This window comes from Vombatus ursinus, unplaced genomic scaffold (assembly GCF_900497805.2).
Source record: "Vombatus ursinus unplaced genomic scaffold, bare-nosed wombat genome assembly UNPS02014817.1, whole genome shotgun sequence".
NCBI classification, from domain to species: domain Eukaryota; kingdom Metazoa; phylum Chordata; class Mammalia; order Diprotodontia; family Vombatidae; genus Vombatus; species Vombatus ursinus.
The window spans coordinates 10,177,935-10,200,088 of record NW_020954595.1 but is presented as its reverse complement, the minus strand read 5'-3'; the positions used below and the strand labels follow the sequence as shown (position 1 = coordinate 10,200,088).

The following is a 22,154-nucleotide window of genomic DNA, read 5'->3' as shown; positions in this document are numbered from 1 at the left end:
AAGTGCCCAGGGTTGAGGGGCCGACTTCAACATGGTATCGAAAGCATACCCCTAGGCTGGAGGCGGGGAATGAAAAAGGAGCTGGGGCTCTTGGCTGCCTTCTGTCCTTCCCCATTTGACAATTAATTATGCCTCCCATCCTCATCCCAAACAAGTTAAGGACACTCAGCAGCAATTATCAGTCACTTCAGAGTAATGGAGTAAGATTAAATTCTGAATCCTGAGAACACTTTTCTTGAGTCTGCCCCAAGCCCTGTTCTACACAAATTTGATTTCTTCTCTTTAAGGTAACAGAAGCATAGACCTGGGATGCCTTCATTCCACTCCCCCTGCCCCCAAATAGCCATTGAGGGGTGCTTCAGGCCAAATATATGGCTCCTTGGAGGCAGGGCTTCCTCTAAACAAGACACTGCTGTGCTACTGACTTGCTCACACTTCAAACACCCCCAGATTGGCCCACATTGGATGGTTTAGGCCCATCATCCCAAGCCAAGGGATAACTGATTTCTCATTACTTCGAGCTGCCAAGTTCTTCCTTCTCATACTTCTGCCTGGCTCTGCAGTGCTCTGAATTATCAATCACCCTCCTCATTGAGTCACTCACTCAGACTTGCCATGGCTCTACCCTGTCTGCCATCTATTTATAAGGTCTCCACTCAGGTGTCAGAAATCTTTCCATTTCCAGATGACAGCGGGAGGCCCCTGAGGACATGCGCATGAACTCAGATTCTCTTCCCATAAGACAATTTCTTAGAGCTCATACTTTCTCTTATTGTCTGTTATTTGGAGTCATAGAAACTAAGCATTAAGAGCACTCCCCCAGGGCACCAGAACCCTCCTCCATCTGGCCCAAATATGAATACTACTCCTCCCCCTCCCACTTTGGGACAGCTCTCATTGCCAGCAAGCTCTTCCTGACATCCAGTTGAACTTGGCCTCTCTACACCTCCCCCTCCCCTAGTGCCCCAGGTCCTGTCTTCTGGGGCCAAACACCCAGAGAACTGAGGTCCTCTGGCTCCAAATCTGATGGTCATTCTTAGTGCATACCCCCCTCTCTCCCCTCATTGTGACATATTGCCTCCCTACTCATTAAAGCCCAGCATTTTCTCCTCCTGTATCTGAGGAAAACTGTTCACCACCTTTTAATTCAGGGGTTTTTAACCTGGGGTTCTATGAACTTCTTACTTAAAAAAAAATTCTGATAACGATTCCATTTTCATTGATTTCCTTTGTAATCCTCCACATATGATTTTATGTATTTAACAACATGATTCTGAGAAGGGCTCCCTAGTTGCCTGCCCCAGACTGACTACCCAAGGGGTCCATGGCACAAAGAGATTAAGGATCCCTACTCTAAGGTCTCCAGCAGTTCTCTCTCATCAGCCTAATTTCCCTCATCTCCCACTACACAACTGTAGTCTAGCTCCCTTCCCCAACTCCATTTCCAATGTTTTTAGATGTCCTGTCTTTCAAACGCTGTGTCCTTGACCCCTCCCCCCCACAGAAAGCAGCCTTCCAGGTGTGAGAGTCCTTGCTTGTCTTTCAAAGCTCTCCGTGTGGATGACTTGGAGAATCCTGCTTAGGCATGCCAGCACCAAGGACAGCGGCACCCTGAAGGATTCCCCCAGGCCAGGCATGCTGAGCTTATCTTCAACAAACAGTAAGGGCCTGCTCTTGGTAAGGCCCAGGCCACCAAAATGCCCAGACATCGGCCAGAGGAGCCAGTGCCTCGCACCCCCATCCCGCTCCTGCCCTTGTACAGCTTAACATTGATTTGAATGCAGAAAGTGTGCACGGTGTCAGGCAGTGACTTACACAGCTTACACATGTACCTGGCTCAAATCCTTGTAATGAGTAAATTCTAGGTGCTTTTACAAACATTCCTATTAATTATAGTGAACTGAGAAAGGCAAAGATTTCATTTCAGGAGATTTACCTTCGAGGAATCCAGGCGTCCCCCTGCCCCCTCATCACTCTGGAATAAGCAAAGGTCTTTGGGTAAGGGTGCCCAGGATTTGCAGGCAATGTCTTCAGGCACAAAGTTCTTGTGAACCTTGGCTCAGACTTCCCAGGTCTCAGCTCCTAATTATTATTTTTTTCTTTTTTAGGCAATTGGGGCTAAGTGACTTGCCCAGGGTCACACAGCTAGTAAGTGTCAAGTGTTTGGTCTGAGGCTGGATTTGAACTCAAGTCCTCCTGACTTCAGTGCCGTGCTCTATCCACTGCACCACCTAGCTGACCCTCTCAGCTCCTAATTTGCTCTTGTTCTCAAAGGTTGGAATTTCTACCCGATGTCTTCGAGAATGTGCATTTATACTCTTAAGGAAATTCAACTGAAAAACTTCTTTTAACATGAATTCTATAAAACAGCCCCACAATAATAAGATAATTAATTCTATTATGATATAACAGAATTCTATATTATAGTATAGTGTAATTATAACAATATAATGTAATAGTACCTAGCATTTCTACAGTGCTTTAAGGTGGGCAAAATATTTTAATATGTTACCTTATTTGATTCTCACAGCTACCCCATGAAGTAGGTAATAATATGATTCCAATTTTACAGATAAGGAAACTGAGGCTTCACCACTGAGTGGTTGAATGACTTGCCCAGGGTCACACAGGTAGTAAGTGCCTCAGGCAGGATTTGAACTCAGGTCTCCCTGACTGCCTCACACGCGCACACACACAGGTAGACACCACACCTCCCCCTTACACCTCCCTCCCCCTCGCTACATTCTTTTGCTGTCAGAGTTTTGACAGACAAAACAGCGGGAGCTTGTGGTCCTTCTCCTGCCTGAGAGGCTGGGGTCGCTTGTGATCCATGGAGGTTAATGCAGCAATCATCCTGACCCAACCATCCTTATCCACACCTCACGACTTCTTCCTGAGGCTACTATTGAAATAGCTCAGTCAATCTCCCCTCCTCCCCCCTCACACAGTGCATTTCCAGAAGGAATCATGATGAATACAGGGAAACAAAGCCTTCTCCAGCATTTCTCCACCGCTGAGACCCACAGGGCGTGTATCAAAAATACTTACGCTCCACAAAGTAGGAACTGGCATCAATCTTCCAGATGATCTGGCCCCGGTGAGAACCACTGACTCCACGATTCTTGTAGTCCAGGAAGTTCTCAGACAAGACCTCATCTGTGTTCCCAGGAGAGAAAGGGGAGAGAGAGAGAGAGAGAGAGATCTATCAGAAGCAGGTTCAGAAAAGTTCAATGCACTATGATGCAGACCCAACTTGGGCTTAGTGGAAAGGCTTCATCTATTCATTTATAGGACTGTCTGCTGACCTGGATGGTGAGTATGTTACAGCCGTAAACCTCCTGTGTTCTTCCTAAACAGAAAAAGTAATCATGATGATAACTAATATTTATACATCACACTAAGGTTCACAAACATTCTCCCATTTGATTCTCACAATAACTCTGTGAGGTAGGTGCTATTATTATCTCCATTTTACATATGGGGAGGGAACTGAGGCACTGAGATTAAGTGATATACCTAGGGGTCACGCAATTGGTAAGTGTTTGAAGCAAGATTGAACACGGATCCTCTTTACTCCAAGGCTAATGCTATGTCACATAGCTGCTTTGTCTAGGTTCTCCAACTTCAATTTCCATATCTGTAAAATGGGGATGATAGGGATACAGAGAGGGATTAGACCTTCAATTTCACTGATAAAGGCAACTCCCAGGTGAGGAAACTCCCCTTCCCAATGCTGGTCATCATTTTATCTGCAATTTACATCTTAGAGACATGAGCTGATGGGAAGTGAGCTTTGAAAGACTTATTAACTGATCAACCATAATTCATGATGAAACAGGACTGCCCACCTCCAGATAGAGCTGATGGACTCCAGAGTGCAGGTTGAAGCTTATTCATTCTTTCTCTCTCTCTCTCTCTCTCTCTCTCTCTCTCTCTCTCTCTCTCTCTCCCTCCCTCTCCCCCTCTCCCCCCTCTCTGTCTCTGTTTCTCTCTCTCTCTGTCTCTGTCAGCCTCTCCCTCCCCCTCCCTCCCTCCCTCCCTCTCTCTCCCCCCCTTTTTTGTTTGTTTTTGGGGACGTGGTTAATGTGGGGATTTGTTTTGCTTGACTGTACATCTTTGTAATGCCTTTTGCTTTTCTTGCCTTCTCAATGGATGAGGGAGGAGGAGATGAGGGAGAGAATTCAGATCTGAGAATAAAAGGAAAGTGAATTACAAACACTCTTAGAGTCTAAGAGAGTTGCCCAGAGCACTGAGACATAAAGAGAGTTGTTCAGGGTCACACAGCCAGGATGTGTCAGAGTCTGGACCTGAACCCAGGTCTCCCTGACTCTGTGTCAGAGGTAGGATGATGGTAACAGCATTATTCCCCCCTGCTAGAGTATTGTAGGGAAAGACCTTTGGAAGTGGTGAGGGCTCTGTAGACATGCACTGTTACTGGGATAGCCTAGGAACAGAACGTGGCATTGCAAAATTGCTTCTATGTCCAAGTGAATCACGGAGGGCTCAGAACTAAGCCTTCTCATGAGCTGTTCCTCCCAAAGGAAGTGGCACACTCTCCCAGTCTCCCTCCCTCAAGCTGATTTATTTTTCGATTTGCAGGGTAAGCCATCAAAGCCAATTCCAGAGGCTCCCTTACTAATGAAAATCACACTTCCAGGAAATGTAAATCTGCTGCCTCACCCCTCTGCCTCATTCAGGAGGAATCTTTGAGGGGCAAGCTAAACAGAGCAAGCTTCTGAGGGGGTCAGCCTTCTGAGATATGCGCTTAGAAGGGCCTCTCGTAGGTACTCCCCAGCTTCTGCCAGCAGCCAGGCTCTTGCCACAAGGTTGAGTTGGACGCCAGGTGTCATTTCTGATTTGCTTTTGTAAGCCAGTGTAGACACAGTCTAGTGCCATATGCCCAGGAATGAAAGACTTCAACAATATTAAATTAATGTCTCTTAAATATGGAGAAAGGGCAAGGTGCTGGGTGGAAAGAAACATACACAAACACACACACATACTTGCACACCCCTCCCCCATGGGGGGGTACAGTGTGGATGCAGAGAAGCAAACAGAGAAATTTGGGACAGTCAAGAGCAAGAACAAGGCGGGGAAGGGAAGACAGAAGCCTTTACGGAAGAGGTGATACCTAAGCTGAGCCTTGGAGGAGAAGAAGCATTCTGGGAGATGGATATGAGGAGGACAGCAATTTTGGACCTAAGAAAAAGTCCAATAATCTAAGCAAAGAGTCACAATAAAATTCTCCTTGACTTAATTGCCTAGATGTAAATGCACAAAGTCTGTGTAACAAGGAATTTAATAACAACTAGCATTTCCATAGCACTTTAAGGTTTGCCATGCACTTGTAGATGTTATCTTATTGGATCTTCACAATAACCATGAGTGGGGTATAGGGGCTATTATTATCCCCATTTTACAGCTGATGAAATGGAGGCAGACAGAAGTGAAGGAACTTGCCCAGAGTCACACTACTAGGAAATATCTGAGTCTGGATTTGAACTCTGGTCATCCTGATGCCAGGTTCAGTGCTCTGTGTCCTGTGGTGCCACCTTGCTGCCTCTACACTAGTATGTGTATGAATCTGGATTTGAATTCATGACTTTTTAATGCCAACACTAGCCACTGTAGCACCTGAGCTCCTGACATTAGTAGGCAATTTTAATTTCACAGTTATCTTTAAGAGTTGGTAGGATGAGATTTCTGTCTGGAAGGTGACTCTGAACAGTTATGCCCCCACCCCCTTTCAAGTGGATAGGTAAAGGGTGAAGGAATATCATATATTAAATGGATCTACTCATATAGAGCATCCAGGATAAGGGTGGCATGAGACATTTGGGTGAAGATCAATGAAAACAGAAGTAATGTTATCATCAGAGCATACTACGGATAAAGAAGGCAAGGAAAGGGAATAGATGAGGAATTCAGGAAAAAATTCCCAAACCCGGCACGTACTATGTTAATTATAGTGTTAGAGTCAGGGCTTCTATTATCTGTACATCTGCTGAAGGGCTTTCTCTCTCTCTCTCTGTCTCTCTCTGTCTCCATCTCTCTCTCTCTCTCTCTCTCTCTCTCTCTCTCTTGTCTAACTCTCTATCTGTCTATCTTCTTCCTCTCCCCTCTCTCTTAATAGAAAAGCAGCCAATAGTGTCTTGATGTTTAGTCCTGATGATAAAAGTGTAAGAATGAATATGGGCAAATTAGATCCTGGATCAGTCCTTCACTAATGAACCATGACACTTTGCTGGGGTGGAAAAGATGGGACTCTAGAGCTTGAGGGATGGCAAGTGGTCAAACTGTTAGAATTTGTTACAGATAAAGATGGAAAACTGGGAACAGTCTGATAAAATATTTGGGGAGAATAGATTTTAAAGAATTTAGAGGAAGGATATATAAGATTCCATAGACTGAAATGATATAGTCAATGCCATTTTAAGTTCTCAAGAATGAAATTCTGATACTCAAGGAGAAATAATTATGAAGAAGAAAAGTCTTAAAAGAGATCAGTGCAAATGCACATAGAACCCGCTAGCCAGCTTAGATTTTTAAAAGGCATGGACAGATAGGAGGAGAACAACTTTGAAGGTATAAACACCAACAATGACACAAAATTTTGCCTATTTGCAAATTATATTGTGATGTGCTTAAAAAACCTACTGAATAACCACAGAAACTAAGTAATATATTTAAGAATTTCAGTAAATAACCTAGATAAAAATGATAGCCATTCGCATACGTAGATAGTACTTATGAAAAATCAGGAATAAGAGAAATTCCATTTAAAATATCTGCAAAATGCATTAAAATTGAAAATCAATCCACCAAGACCCACACAAGATTTATATAAATATTGAGCATTCCTTACAGAAATAAACGAAGACCTATAATTGGAGAACTATTCACTCTATATGACTGGGCTCTTCCAACATGACAAAATGATAATACTACCTAATTAATCTATAAATTGAGAGCTATATCACTTATACTACAAAGAGGATACTTAGTAGGACTAGAAAAAATTAAAACTTCATCTGGCACAACACAAATTTTAGACTCTCCAGGGAAATAATAAGAAAACACATGAAGGAAGGAAACAAACATTTAAGTGCCTACTATGTGCCAGGCACTGTTCTATATGCTTTACTATTATTAACTCCTTTGACCCTAACAACCCTAGGAGGTAGATGCTATTATTTCCCCCATTTTGTGATGGAAGAAACTAAGGCAGACAGAAGTTAAATGACTTGCTGAGGGTCATGTAGCTAGTGAATGTCTGAGGTTGAATTCGAACTCAAGTCATCCTGATTGCAAGTCAGTGTGGTTGTATTGCTGCCCTCCTTAGCTGCCTCTGAATCTCTGAATAAAGGAAGCATTCCATCACCAGATCTCAAAAGGTCTTTCAAAACAAAGGTCATCAGACCTCATTGGTCTTGGTGAAAAAGGAGAAAAGTTGATGAATAGAATAGACTAGATAAACAAAAAACAGAAGCAAGAAGAAGCAGGAATCTAGTGTCTGATGATTAAAGAAAACCATAAATAACTTCTAAGAAAATTAGGAAGCAGATTGGCAGAAATTAGATTTACACCAGTATCTCACATGATATACCAAAATAAGCTCAAAAAAGATCTGAATATTAAAGTCATGTCATAAAGAACATAGAGAAGGATGGAAGGAGGGATCTTTCCAAATTATGGAGATGGGGAGAATGCTTAACTAAACAAGGGATAGAAAAAATCATAAAAGATAAAATGGGCAATTTTTATTACTTAAAATTACAAAAGCTTTTGTACAAACAGGTCGTGTTCAGTGAGAAAAAGATTTGCATCCAATATCCCTCATTAAAATCTGACATTTATAAGATTGGAGGTGAAACAAGGATGTCCATTATCACCAGTGTTGTTCAATATGGTACTAGAAATGTTAGCTTTAGCAATAAGAGAAGAAAAAGAAATTGAAGGAATTAGAATAGGCAAAGAAGAAACAAAGCCATCACTCTTGTAGATGATATGATGATATACTTAGAGAGTCCTAGAGTATGAAGTAAAAAACTGCTTGAAATAATAAACAACTTTAGCAAAGTTGCAGGATAGAAAATAAACCCACATAAATCATTGGTATTTCTATGTATTACCAACAAAGCCCAACAGCAAGAGATAGAAAGAGAAATTCCATTTAAAGTTACTATAGACATTATGAAATATTTGGGAGTCTACCTGCCAAAACAAACCCAAGAACTATATGAACACAATTACAAAACACTTTTCACACAAATAAAGTCAGATCTAAACAATTGGAAAAATGTCAGTTCTTGTGAGTAGTCTGAGCTAATATAATAAAAATGATAATTTTACCTAAATTAATTTACTTATTCAGTGCCATACCAATCAAACTACCAAAAATTATTTTAGAAAGCTAGAAAAAATCATAACAAAATTCATCTGGAAGAACAAAAGGTCCTGAATATCAAGGGAATTAATGAAAAGAAATGCAAGAAAAGGTGCTAGCTGTACCAGGTCTTAAATTGTATTATAAAGCAGCAATCATCAAAAGTACTTGGTACTGGCTAAGAAATAGAGTGGGGGGATCAGTGGAATAGGTTAGGTACACAAGACACAGTAGCCAATGACTATAGTAATCTACTGTTTGATGAACTCAAAGACTCCAGCTTCTGGGATAAGAACTCACTATTTGACAAAAACTGCTGGGAAAACTGGAAAATAGTATAGCAGAAGCTAGGCATAGACCAGTATCTTACACTGTATACCAAAATAAAGTCAAAATGGGTACATGACTTAGATATAAAGGCTGATACTGCAAGCAAACTGGGAGAACAAGTAATAGTTTAACTGTCAGATTTATGGAGAATGGAAGAATTTATGATCAAACAAGAGATAGAGAAACATGAAATCCAAAATGGATAATTTTCATTACATTAAATTGAAAAGTTTTTGCACAAACAAAGACAATGCAACCAAGATTAGGAGGGAAGCAGAAAAGTGAGAAAAAAATTTTACAACCAGTGTCTCTGATAAAAGTTTCATTTCTAAAATAGAGAACCGAGTTAAATTTATAAGAATACAAGTCATTCCCCAATTGAGAAATGGTCAAAGGTTATGAGCAGGCAGCTTTCAGATGAAGAAATTAAAGCTGTCTATAGTCATATGAAAAAATGCTCCAAATTACTATCGATTAGAGAAATGCAAATCAAAACAACTCTGACATACCACATCACATCTATAAGACTGGCTAACATGACAAAACACGAAAATGATAAATGCTGGAGAAGATGTAGGAAAATTTGGAACTATGCCTGAAGGGCTATAAAACTGTGCATAGCCTTTCACCCAGCAATATCACCTCTAGGTCTGTATCCTGAAGAGATCATACAAATGGGAAAAGGATCCACATGTACAAAAATTTTTATAGTAGCTCTTTTTGTGGTGGCCAAGAATTGGAAATTGAGAGGATGCCCATCAGTTGGGGAATGGCTGAACAAGTTGTGGTATATGAATGTAATGGAATACTATTGTGCTATAAGGAATGATGAACAGGCTGACTTCAGAAAAACCTGGAAAGACTTGTATGGTCTGATGCTGAGTGAAGTGAGCAGAACCAGGAGAACATTGTACAGAGTAAGAGCCACGTTGTGCGATGACTAATATTGATAGACTTAGCCCTTCTCAGCAATACAAGGATCTAAGATGTCTCCAAAGGCCTCATGATAGAAAATGCTATCCACAAAAAAGAAAGAACTATGGAGTTTGAATGCAGATTGAAGCATACTATTTGCTATTTTTTTATTCTGTTGTATTTTGTTTCCTATTTCTGGTGGTTCCTCCTATTTGCTCTAATTCTTACTCACAACATCACTAATGTGAAAATATGTTTAATAAGAATGTATATGTATAGCCTATATCAGATTGCACACTCTCTTGGGGAGGGAGATGGGGAGGGAGAGGGAGAAAACTTTGAAGTTCAGAAGCTTATGGAAGTGATTGTTGATAATTCAAAATAAATTAATTAAAAAAAAAGAAATGATGAGCAAGAGATTTCAGAAAAACCTGGAAAGACTTGTATGGTCTGATGCTGAGTGAAGTGAGCAGAACCAGGAGAACTTGTACACAGTAAAAGCTACATTATGTGATGACTAACTTTGATAGACTTATCTCTTTTCAGCAAGGCAAGGATCTAAGATGACTCCAAAAGACTCATGATAGAAAATGCTGTCCACATCCAGAAAAAGAACTATGGAGTCTGAATGTAGATAGAAACATATTATTTGCTCTTTCTCTCTTTTTTTTTAAATTCCTTCTTTCTTGTGGTTTCTCCCATTGGTTCTAATTCTTCTTTACAACATGACTTATGTGAAAATACACTTAATATGAATGTATATGTTGAGCCTATATCAATTGACATGCCCCGTCTTGGGGCTGGGGGAGGGGAGAGAAGGGGAAAATATTTGGAACTCAAAATCTTATAAAAGTGAATGTTGAAAACTAAAAATAAATAAATAAATTTATTTTTAAAATCTGACATCTAAGCTGTATAAAGAATTGACAGAAATATATCAACACCAAGGGTCATTCTCCAATCAACCAAACAGCTTTCCAATGGAAAATTGTTAATGTAAAGAACTATATGAATATACATTACACATATTCCAAATCACTACCAGTAAGAGAAATGTAGAGTAAATAACTCTGAGACTTCACCTTACATCCAGAAAATTAGTTTTTAAAAAAGCAATCTGTGTGTTTAAGGGGTTTTGGAAAGACAGTCCCACTAACAAAGTTATTGACACTTTTAATTGGCCTAATTATTCTGAATATCAATTTGGAATACTGGAAGAAAGGTGACTCACCTGTTTATACTCTTCAAACCACTGATTGTCCTTATGGGCACATACCCCCAAAGAAATCCAAGAGAGAAACAAAAATTCAGTATAGATTAAAACTTGTGTTAGTCAAAACCTGAAAGAAAGTGGGTGCCTACCAACTGAAGAATGGGCAGGAAAAAACCTGGAGTCGATACACATAAGACATAATAAAGATGAGAAATTCACAGAAATAGGGGAATCCTTGTATGAATTGATGGGAGCAAATTAAGTATACCCCAAAGCTCTTCATTCACAATGACTAAATATACTCTAAGTGACAAGACCCCTTAAAGGAAGACAGATCTTGAGCAAGAGAAAGACCAAGGAGGGTCCTAGAGAATAGATAATGAATGAATCCTCCCCCCACCCAAGTTGGTAGAAAGGTGGGGGGTTACTAGGCAGAATCCTGTGTGCCCTAGGATGCTGGATGACTCTACTATGCATTTTTGCTTAATTCTTTTTCTTTGTTACAAGGAAAGATTCAGTCTGGAGGGGTTAGAAGTGTGTGTGTGTACTCAAGTGTGTGTTTGACTCAGGACTGACTCAGGAGGTAATGGCAAATCCCATTGTTAGAGGACACCCAGTGGATGGAAGTAAAAGATGAAAAGAGAAGTGTGGCACTAGCCTAGAAGGATGGTCTGGAGTGCTAACATTCAGCATGAGCTGAGGTTCCAAAGAGAAGCCCAGGACAAGAAGGAAGGGCTAAGGCTGCTGCTGGAGGGGGATGGGACAGTGAATGCTGCCAGTGGAGAGAAAGCAGAGCTGCTAGATTCTTCTCTGGTGTCTGTTTTGTTGGACAAGGAGGATGGCAAACCGGGAACTGATCCACAAGAGACGAAGAAGTTCATAAGGGAGTAGCTGTCTTTGACGAATTCAAGTCATTATGCCCAGATGGAAGCTGCCCTTAGATGTTTGTTGGTTTGTTTGTAAATAGGCACATGTGACTGGTGAGAGGCCCTCATTGACTCTGTGAAGACTACAGACATGGGAGAAGCAGCCTTGAATTGGAGGGTGAAGAGTCAATTTTCAGAAGGTGGAGGGAATGTCATCTGTATATGATGGGCAGATGAGGTCAGCCTTATCTCCAGGAAAAATTTCAGAGTGTGTCATTAATGGGATGATTGAGGGAGAAAAACAAAAGAAGTGGTAGCCTCTTCAAGAATAGGTCATGCCAGACTAGCTCTTTCTTGGGCAGGGTTATTAGGCTATTAGAGCAGAGGTGGCTATAGATGAAGTTTACCTAAATGTTAGAAAAGCATTGAATGAAGTTGCTATTCTGGGATCCCCAGCGAGGTGGTGCCATAGTGCATAGAGCACTAGGCCAGAGTCAGGAAGACCTGAGTTCAAATCCAGCCTCAGACACTTGTAGCAGTATGATCATGGGCAAGTCATTTCGCCTCTGTTTGCCTCAGTTTCCTCATCTGCAAAATGAAGAAAATAATAGTAGCACTTACTTTGCAGTATTGTTGTAAGGATGAAAAGAAATTATATTTGGGAAGTATGTAATATAATGCACACAGTAGGTGCTAAATAAATGCTTGTTTCTTTCCTTCCATGTGGTGGATTGAGAGGTCAGGGAGCTACTGTCACTACAGTACAATCAGGAAGATCTGAAATTGATTGAAAGTTTGATGTCAACTTAGGTCTCTAGTGGAATGCCTCAGGGTTCTGTGCGTAGATTGGTGTTGCCCAATCTTTTCATCAACAACTTGGATAAAAGCAATGGCAGCATTCTTACTCCATTTGTAGATGACACATAGCTGGGAGGGGCAGCTAGTGCACTGCAGGAAAGGATCTAAAAGGACCTTAACAGGCTAGAAACTTGGACTCAATCTAAAAAGCTGAAATTTAGTAGGAAAAGGTAAAAAGTCTTGCCTTTGGCTTCTAGAAATGAACTTCCCAAGCAGAAGCTGAGGGAAGCAGGACTAGAGAGCAGTTTGTCTGGAAAAGGGGGGGTTCAATGGACAGAAACCTGAATGCCAATCAGCAGTGTGATCTGGCAACCTTGAAAGCTAATGCCACCCAGTGCCCCACCTACGAGAAGCACTGAACACAGGACTCAGCCCAGTGCTCCATTTCCTGTGCTCTGGCTGCCCTCGTGGATACCCAGGCAAGGACTGTGTTCAATTATGGACACCACATTCTTCAGGACACTGATAAGCTGGAGTGTCCATGGGTGGGGTGACCATTTTGGGTCAAGTTCATCTATATAAGAATCCCTTGAGAGAACTGGGGATGTTTAAATGAGAGAGGTCAAGTTCAAATACAGACCAGTTCAGTAATCTGGCACCAACAAAATCCGACAAAAATCTCAAATATTCCCTTTCCCTGAAAGAGCTTACTTCCTAGGGAGGAGATGTTCCTTGGGATGTGTGAGTTTGTGTGATTAAATCCCGTCTCAGATCTCCATCATCCCTCACTCAAACTGTTGTAATAACTTCCTAACTGACCATGTCCTCCCCCATCCATCCTCCACAGAGCTGCCAAATCGATATTCCTAAAAGAAGCTCTCTCTCTCTCCCTCCCTCTCTCTCTCTCTCTCTCTCTCTCCCTCTCTCTCTCTCTGATGTCTTTGTACTGCCATGTGCTCAGTATTACATCTCAAGCTTCTATACTTTGCCAAGGCTAGCCCCCAGGCCTGGAACACTCTCCTCCCCCTATCTTACCCCTAACTCTTGGGACCTCTGGCTCCCTTTAAGGCTCAGCCAACATATGGTCTTCTGAGCTTCCTCCATTAAAATCACTTTGTGTTTACTTTGTATAGGCTGCTAGATGTTGCAGTGTGGTTAGTTCTGAGATCAAATCCAACCTCAGGCACTTACTAGCTTTGTGACCCTAGGCTAGTCCCTTCAGCTCTGTTTGCCTCAGTTTCCTCAACTATAAAATGGAGATAACAATAGAAGCTCCTTCCTTGGATTATTGTGAGGATAAGATGAGGTAATTGTAAAGCACTTAGCATAGTCAGTGCCTAATAAATGACTGTTCCCTTCCCTTATATAATTTGTGTTTGTTTACATTGCTTGCCCCTGCTAGAATGTAAGCTCTATGAGGGCAGAGGCCATTTATTTCATTTTTGTCTTTTGTCTCTCGTGCCTGGAATATAGTAGGTGCTTAATAAATGCATATACAACAAACTCAAATATGAACACTCAAAGTAACTGGCTCGGGTTGGCTCTCTGCCAGGGCCAGTTCTATTGGGCCATTTAATAGACTGCGGGGGTGGGGTGTGGGGAGGGGCGGCCTGGGCAGATGGCTCAGCTCTCAGGGGCAGGTGGGGGAAGGGCTACTTTTGTCTCAGGGAAGACTTTTCAGAAGATGCAGCCAGCTTCAGGTGATTCATTTTTACCTTCTCCTCTGGCATTGACAAAGAATCTGGAAACAGCATCTCACCAAGTATCCTTTCTGTGACCCACTCAGTTGTGATAGCTGATCACAGTACTGTGAGGTTTCTAAAGTACATTAAAAACATCTTCTCACGTGAGCCCTACAACAGCCCTTGAAGAGAAGGGCTGTCACCATATTGCAGATGAGGAAACCAAGGCACAGAGTTTTGGGTGACTGGTCCGTGGTCACAAAGAGGCAGAATTCAAATCCAGGGCTACCCCTGGCTCTTGGGCTGAGACTTTATTCGTTACTCTACTCAGTATCCAGCTACTTCTCAAAAACAACATTTCCACAGCCAATGGTAATAACTGTTTGTATCCCTTTGAAATTCACTTGTTTTCAAACTACGTCTGCCTTGGGATTCTCTCTCAGCACACGCATGTGTGCGTGTGGGGACGTGAGCCCGCTTGTCACACTGTTTGGGTTACTCAGCTGTTCGCATAATCGGCCTTCTGCAGCGATTGCTTCTTTTCTGCAAAAAAAGCCAGGCTGTTTCCCAGGCTTCCTGCAGTCCCCAGCATGCTGCGGAGCCGAGTCAAAGGCCGGCTCCATGCCCACCTGCCCGCTGCCACGAGAGGCGCTCATGGATGCTGGGCTGGACAGGAGTGCAACATGGCACATGAGGAGAGGATGGGGTGTGCTGGAGCCAGCTTGAACCATCTTGGGAGAGCCAATTGGTTAGTTTTCCTTAGAAACATTTACACCTTGAAAATCAGCAAATGCTATGATTCAGGGCTCAATTTATCATTTTGCTGATTGCTTAGACTTAAAAAAAGATAGAGAAAATATTAATTATGCAGATTAAATTTAAAAAATGCATCCTCAGTACATTTTCCCTTGTGGATCTGGTTGTTAAACTTTTCCCATCAGACCAATGGCATTTTTTTTCTATAGAGCTGGTTGTTAAACATTCCCCAGCAGGCAATGGCTAGAGGTCTTGACACCCTCAGTCTGCCTGTTCTCACATCGTGTCTTGTCATTTACTCATCAGATTCCAATTGATCTGATAATGGCCCCTGCCTCTGACGCAGACCCTGTGTGATCGATTCATGGACGTAGACAGAGCAGGGACCTTAGAGGCACTGAGTGCAAACCTGCTCAGCGCTGGGTTTGGTGCTTCCTAGGGGCTCCCAGACTAATTGACCCTTCCCTTTGCAGATGAGGAAGAAGCCTCTTTTGCACTCTACTCATGAGCCCCCGGGAAGGGAAGTGAGGTCATACACATGATAAGTGGGATTCAAACTCAGGTCTGCTGACTCCAACCCCAGGGTTTTCACAAGATCTTTCCTCTTACAGGGCACAGTTGTGACTGATGCCAACTCTTCTATCCCATTCTGATGCTTCCAGATCCTCCCCATGGGTAAAACTTTGAGTCAGGGTTCTCCTCAGACCCAGAGGCTCCAGGGCCCCGCTACCAAGAGGCTGTTTCTGTATAAAAATGAGCAGAGGAGGTCTGGAGGCTCAGTGGGCAGGCCTGCACAGAGCCCCAGAAGCCCCACCTCCCCCTGGAGGGGAGGGGTCCTGAGATCTCAGAGGCTTCCTGAGCTTGTGACCTGTCCAGCCACATGGCTCCTGAAGGGGTTTTTGGGGTCTAACCCGGGGTGTCCCTCGGCTCCAAGTCAAAGCCCCTGAGGCAAACGATGAGCTTAGACTTCTCTCTGTGGGAGGGGTCAGAACCTGAAACAATTACATGGAACAGCTTGTGGAGGGGGCAGCCTCGTTCCGGCTCACCCACCTCCTGCAGGGGCTGCATTCAAGTCTCAGAAACCAAAACCAGTCAGACAAACCCTGATCCTGGGATGTCTCAGCCGTCTCTCCCCCCACAGGAGAATTGCCAGGTTCCCTGTTCTGGTGAGACCGACCTGCCACTCCATCTTCTAATTCATAAAGAGATACATTGTGGAGAGAGGAGTCAGGGGGATTTGGGTTCAAGCCCTGCCCCATCACAAATTAGTTGTGTGGCCCTGCCTAACCTCTCTGTGCCATGGGCTCCCCAGAAGACCTGATACTGTGGAGCAAGGGCGTTTCCTTCCTGCAGGTCCTCGATGCCAGTGAAATCTCAGGTCTGGTCGGATAGAGCGATCACCTCCCCTGTCACCAGACCTTCACAGAAGCCCTTGGTCATAAACTAGGAATTCAGAGAGAAGGGAACTGAATCTTGGTCAGGACTGTGAAGGGAGCTCTCATTCCTATACTCTAATTCACTGTGTTAAGTGGCCAAATATTTGGTCTCCAGATCTGTTCTGGAAGAAATGAGATCTAGATGGACGATAGAATGAGAAGGGGCAGTGTAAGACAGTGGAAAAGTTGATGGAGTCAAGGGAGCTGGGTTCAAATCCTGACATTGATTCCAACTCACTGTGTGACCAGGGGTAAGTCACTTCACCTCAATTTGCCTCAGTTTCCTCAACTATAAAATGGGGATAATAACAGCACCCTACCTCCCAGGGTTGTTGAGAGGATCAAATGAGATAATTATTGTAAATCACTTAGCACAGTGCCTGGCATGTAGCAGGTGGCACGTAAAGGCTCATTCCCTTCATCTTTCTGGGCTTTATTTTGCTCATCTGTAAAATGGGGGAGTCAGACCTCACATGTTTCTGTAGTCCCTTCCAATTACAGATCCAGGGCCCTATGACCATGAGTCATTTAATTTTCTTGGGTTTGTTGTGAAGCAGGAAGCTTTAGATTGGACGACAGTGTGAGAGTGCCCCCCCTCACCCCAAGATGACTGTGCTCCACCCTCAGGAAGCATGAGACACCGGGGGAGAATCATTGTCTTGCCCAAGGTTTTCCCCCAGCAGAGACAGGGCAAGACCTGGGTCTTCAGGTTCCAAATGCTGTAGGCAGCCCATTGGCCCACACGCTGTCAGCAGGAAGGGATCAACAGAAGATGGACAATGCATTTATTAATCAATTACTGTGTGCCCCGTGCTGGGGAGACGAATCCAAGAAAACAAGACAGTCCCTCCCCTGCAGGAGCTTACATTCCACTGGTGGAAGACAACCCCGAGGGGAGCTGGGACGTGGGAACGATGGGGTTCCCAGCCAGCGCAGGGCTGCTGGGGAGGAGGGAAGGGAAGAGTTCAGTGGGGATTCGTGTCCGCATGGCTCCCCCCACTGTCCATGAAATGGAGATCGTAGAGAAGCTACGAATCCCGCTTCTCCTTTTATCCCGATAAATATCGGCCGTTGTCCTCTGGGGAACCCCCGGCCCACAGTCCTACAGCTCCCAGACGCCTTATGTACCTTCTTAAGCCTTGGGGAGTGTCCTGCAAGCTCTGTGTGTCCTGGGGTTGGCAGGGAGTGGCACACACAAGTCAGCCAGGCCCTCCAAGAGGCCGAGCAGGAGGGACTTTGCCCGGAGCTGCTCTGGGGCAACCCCCTTTCTCCTATCCATCCAAATGGTGATCAGCCACTGCCTGACCTTTGATCCTCCAAGACCTGCACGGGACACTCACTTCAGCTCCACACTCCTAGTATAGAGCATGTCCTGGGAAGCTCGCGACCCCTTCAGGGGTCCTGAGATCTGCAGATTCCCTAGGGGACCCACAAGCTAGGAAGGTGAACCCCATTCCTCCAATGTGATGTTGACATAGGGCTGGCAAGGATCTCAGGGTCCCTCATCTTACAGATCCCAGCAAGGGAAGTGACCTTGGACAGTCAAGGTCACAGGGAGTCAGTGGCAATGCCAGGATTCCAACCCAGGTCCACCAACCCCGAAGCCAGAACTCTAACCATTGTTTCACCTTGCCACTGCTTGAGTGTGAACTCGATGCAGTCACTTGTGGCATCTGCCTTACTTCCCAACCTTCCGTTTTCCTTGGCTCTGTGGCTTCCGCATTGTCTCCTTATAGCATCTCGTGGTTCATAAATTGTTTTTTTTAGTTTCAGCTAAGTTTTGTCCAAATTTGCATAGACATCATTCAGTTTGTATCTTTTCCCAATTCCTCCTCCTTCTCCCCAGTGTCTGTATTCTACCTACAAGCTCAGAACTTTGGGACCAAGGATGCTGAAGGCTCCTGTCTAATGTGCCCAACTTCCCAGCCAGGATGAGTAGGTAGTTCAGCCCAGAGAGCACTCAGCACTGTCCAAGAATGTGGCCCCTGCCAGGAATACTCACCTATGAGGTACATGCCGATCCAGTCCCCGGCGTCCACCTCCTCCTTGATGTCCCAGTAAATGACCAGGTCCTGAGAGTGGCCGATGGAGTAGCAGGAGCTGCTGACTGTGAGCGTGGAGCGACTGTCAGAGGTGACGAGGTCCGTGTCGCTGGTGGACCGAGGAATGGGGACTGGGTTGTGTGGCCCATTCCTGAGGTCGAGGTTGTTGAATTGGTCAGGGTTGTAGCTGTACCTCAGTGGCTCTTTACACCGGCGCCGACTCTGGGAGTTCCGTGATGGAGAGGCCATGGCGGCCAGGCCGAGAAATCGGTTCTGGTACAGATTCTGGGAAGGCGAGAGGTAAAGATGGCGTTCAGAGCACCCTGGCCACTGTCAGCTGCTGTCCACAGGGAAACCTGCAGTCAGCAGTGTTTATTAAGCACCTACCACATGCCTGGGGCTGTGGGTGTGAGGCCCAAGATGAAGTCCAAACAAGAGATGGCTTAGCTGTTGAAGGCAGAACTGGGACTTCCAGCAAGGGAAGCCTCTGCCCCAGGGATTCAACAGGAGAGCCTGGCTGTCCAGGAGTTATACAAGACCCACTGTATTACCCCATACCCACAGCAATGGCAGGAGCCCAGACGGATGCTTGATGAGGGGACCCTGCAACGGTACACGCTCAGGTCTTCCTGGTCTACTTGAGGTTAGCAAGACTGGGATGAAGGGGCAGAATTTCTCCCCCACCTTCCCTCTTCCACATCATCCTCTCTGGATGCGTGGGTCGGCTTTCCTTAATTGTTTTTTAATCACAAAGGAAGGCTCATTGAAAGGGCCAGGGTGAGGGTGAGGGGTGAGGAGAGAGGAAGATCAGGAAATGAGAAAACAAGATGCTATGAAATTTTTTAAAAAAATTAAAAATAAAAATGAAATAATGATGCCCTAGATAGGAGAGGGGGTTTAAAACACCATCTGATCAACCCTTCAAATAAGTTACATTTGGTTTGTCAAATTCCTTGTATGGAGGATGCCATGGTTATCGGTCAATATTGGTTCAATACCCCAATCTGAAGACCAGCAGAGGCCCAGCCTGGACCGGGACCTGCAGCGCCAGCCAGCAGCACTCAATGGGTCCACCAGCTGGGTCGTTTGGCTCCTTCCTTCTTGCCCATCACAGCCCCTCTCCCCTGCATGCCCTTCCCCTGGCATCGAGGTTACGAGGTGGACTCGGGGTGCTCAGTCCTTGAGCAGACTGAGAGACTGATGGGGCAGCTGCACCATCACAGGATCTCACACTTGAAAGGAGCCTCACAGACCACCTACTTTAACATGGAACTGGCAAAAATTAGCCCGTGAAAGCAGGTCCCAATAAGGGGCCATCCCCTCCCCTCCCCTCGCCAAGGCAGCTCATTGTACTTTTGGCTCTGATTTTTAGGAATTTTCTTGTTACGTCAAGTTTAAATGTGCCTCTTGGAGACTTCTGGGCCGCAGCCAAGTGGTGCGGTGGATGGAACACTAGACTTGGAGTCAGGTAGACATGAATTTAAATCCTGCCTTGGACGCTTACTAGCTGTGAGACCCTGGGCAAGTCACTTGACTTCTGTCTGCCTCAATTTCCTTATCTTTAAAATGAGGATAATAATAGCACCTAGCTCCCAGGATTGTTGTGAGGATCAAATAAGATAATATTTTTAAGTGCTTTGTAAGATATATATACATATATATATATATGCACATACACATATGTATATATATGTACACACATACATACACACATTTGTATACATCATTTATAAAAATGCCAGCCTCTGTAATCATTATCATTAATGTTATTGTCGTTGGACTTTTGGGGCCAAGCAGATTGGGTCTAATCTGGCTTCTTTTGGACAGCTCCTCACACCTGGGGACAGCTGGCAGGGTGCCCCTCAGTCTTCCCTTCTCCATCCTGCCCTCCCAGGACATGAGCTCAGGGCTCTTTGCCCCCGGCTGCTGTTCTCTGGGCACACCATCAGAAGCAGCATTTTAGGGATAAAAGCAATGGAACCCAAGTCTTCCCCCAAACATCCGATCAAAACTCAGAAAACAAACAAGTCAACAATTCCTTTAATTGAGGGGGAGCAGTTTTTTCCAAGATGAAAGAATGGGTTAATATCCCTCCTGGTCCTGGGATGCAGGGGGGTATTCTGAATGTGCAATAGTAGTGGACAAATGGTGTTTGCATTTGGTCAAAATGTCACCATTACCTGGGGAAAGAGTGACCATTACTGGGAGGGAACCATCTTCTCTAAAGACACACGTTGTTACAGCCATTCAAACCCAAAGAGGGCTGGGGTTGCCAGGGAGACCCTTTGGTGAAATGATCACCTCATATTATAGCTAAGTCTGTTGTGGCCAATAGGTTCAAGGTTCTTTGCCTGGAGGGTGGTCCTAGCTCTTCAGAGGAAGAAGTCACGTCCAAGTCAGCATCGAGAACGAGTGTGTCTGTTTCTGGCTCTAGGAGGAAGAGATGAGTCACCAGAGGAACTGACCTGCTGAGGAGAGGGAGGGACGTGACCCTCTGTGATCCAGCCCCAATCAGGGTAAGCCTCCTTGGCACCAACCATTCCTGGAGAAAATGGTGGCCTGAGACACAGTTAGTGTTTGCTTACTGCTACCCACCAAAGGTAGGGACTTTAAAAGAAACTGTGGGACATGGCGAGAGAACAGATGGTTTTTAAAAATGGTATCCGAGAATGGCATTGTGCTTTGTGGAGCGTGGTGTGAGAGCACGCGGGATGATGGGTTCTTGGTCAGGGATGAAGTGTATCCAGCAAGAACTGGGAATAATGCATTGGCCTGAAGCCTGGATGCTCTGGTTAAGGCTTGAAAATAAAAGAGGAGGGCAGGAGAGAAAAGGGTCCAGATGCAGCTATTCAGGGAGAAATGGGGTAGGGGAGAGCGATGACAGTGAGGCAGGTCATAGCTCCAGTGATGCCGTGAGGAAGCCGTGCCACGACTGTGCTGTTTCTGCCTTCCCTGACTGACTCTCTATCACACCGGAACAGTGGCTACCCAAACGAAACTCCCCCTGTCCATACCACACACACACACACACACACACTCACAAGCACCACACAATCACATGTGCATACACACAATGCACATAGTCACACATGCACACTCACACGTGTGCACACATACCATACACTCACATGCATACGCACATGCACATCGACACTCACATGTGTACAAACACACATGCACCACACACTCACACAAGTGCACACATATCACACATGTGATGCACATGTACACTCTCACACATGTATATACACACACTCATGCATGCACACACATACAATGTGCATATGCATACTTACATGCACCACACACTCACACACAAATATACACACTCAAAAGCATCACACATTCACATGTGTGCACACATACTACACTTGCACTGCACACTCACTCACACATATATACACACACTCACAAGTACCACACATTCACATGTGCACACACATATACTGCACATACACAAGCACACTCACATGCACATTCACACTCACATGTGTACACACACATACACCACACACTCACACACGTGTATATACACACTCACAAGCACCACACATTCACACATGCACACACACATACCATGTACATACGTATACATACTCACATGCACCATACACTCACACACATGTATATACACACTTACAAGCACTACACATTCACACATGTGCACACACACACACTGCACATGCACTGCATACTCTCTCACACACACACACACACACACACACTACTC

At 44.5% G+C, this 22,154-nt stretch overlaps 1 protein-coding gene across 1 annotated transcript in view; it reads right to left on the bottom strand.

The window, feature by feature from the left end:
- HECW1 (HECT, C2 and WW domain containing E3 ubiquitin protein ligase 1) overlaps window positions 1-18,703 on the bottom strand; it is a 146,475-nt gene extending 127,772 nt beyond the window's left edge. Inside the window, exons 1-2 of the mRNA XM_027835905.1 lie at window positions 18,385-18,703; window positions 3,049-3,156 (exon numbers count right to left, since the gene is read on the bottom strand). Of these exons, the coding sequence (XP_027691706.1) occupies window positions 3,049-3,156; window positions 18,385-18,673 (397 nt within the window). The 5' untranslated portion in view covers window positions 18,674-18,703. The remainder of the gene's footprint in view (window positions 1-3,048; window positions 3,157-18,384) is intronic.
- Window positions 18,704-22,154: the final 3,451 nt, after the last annotated feature.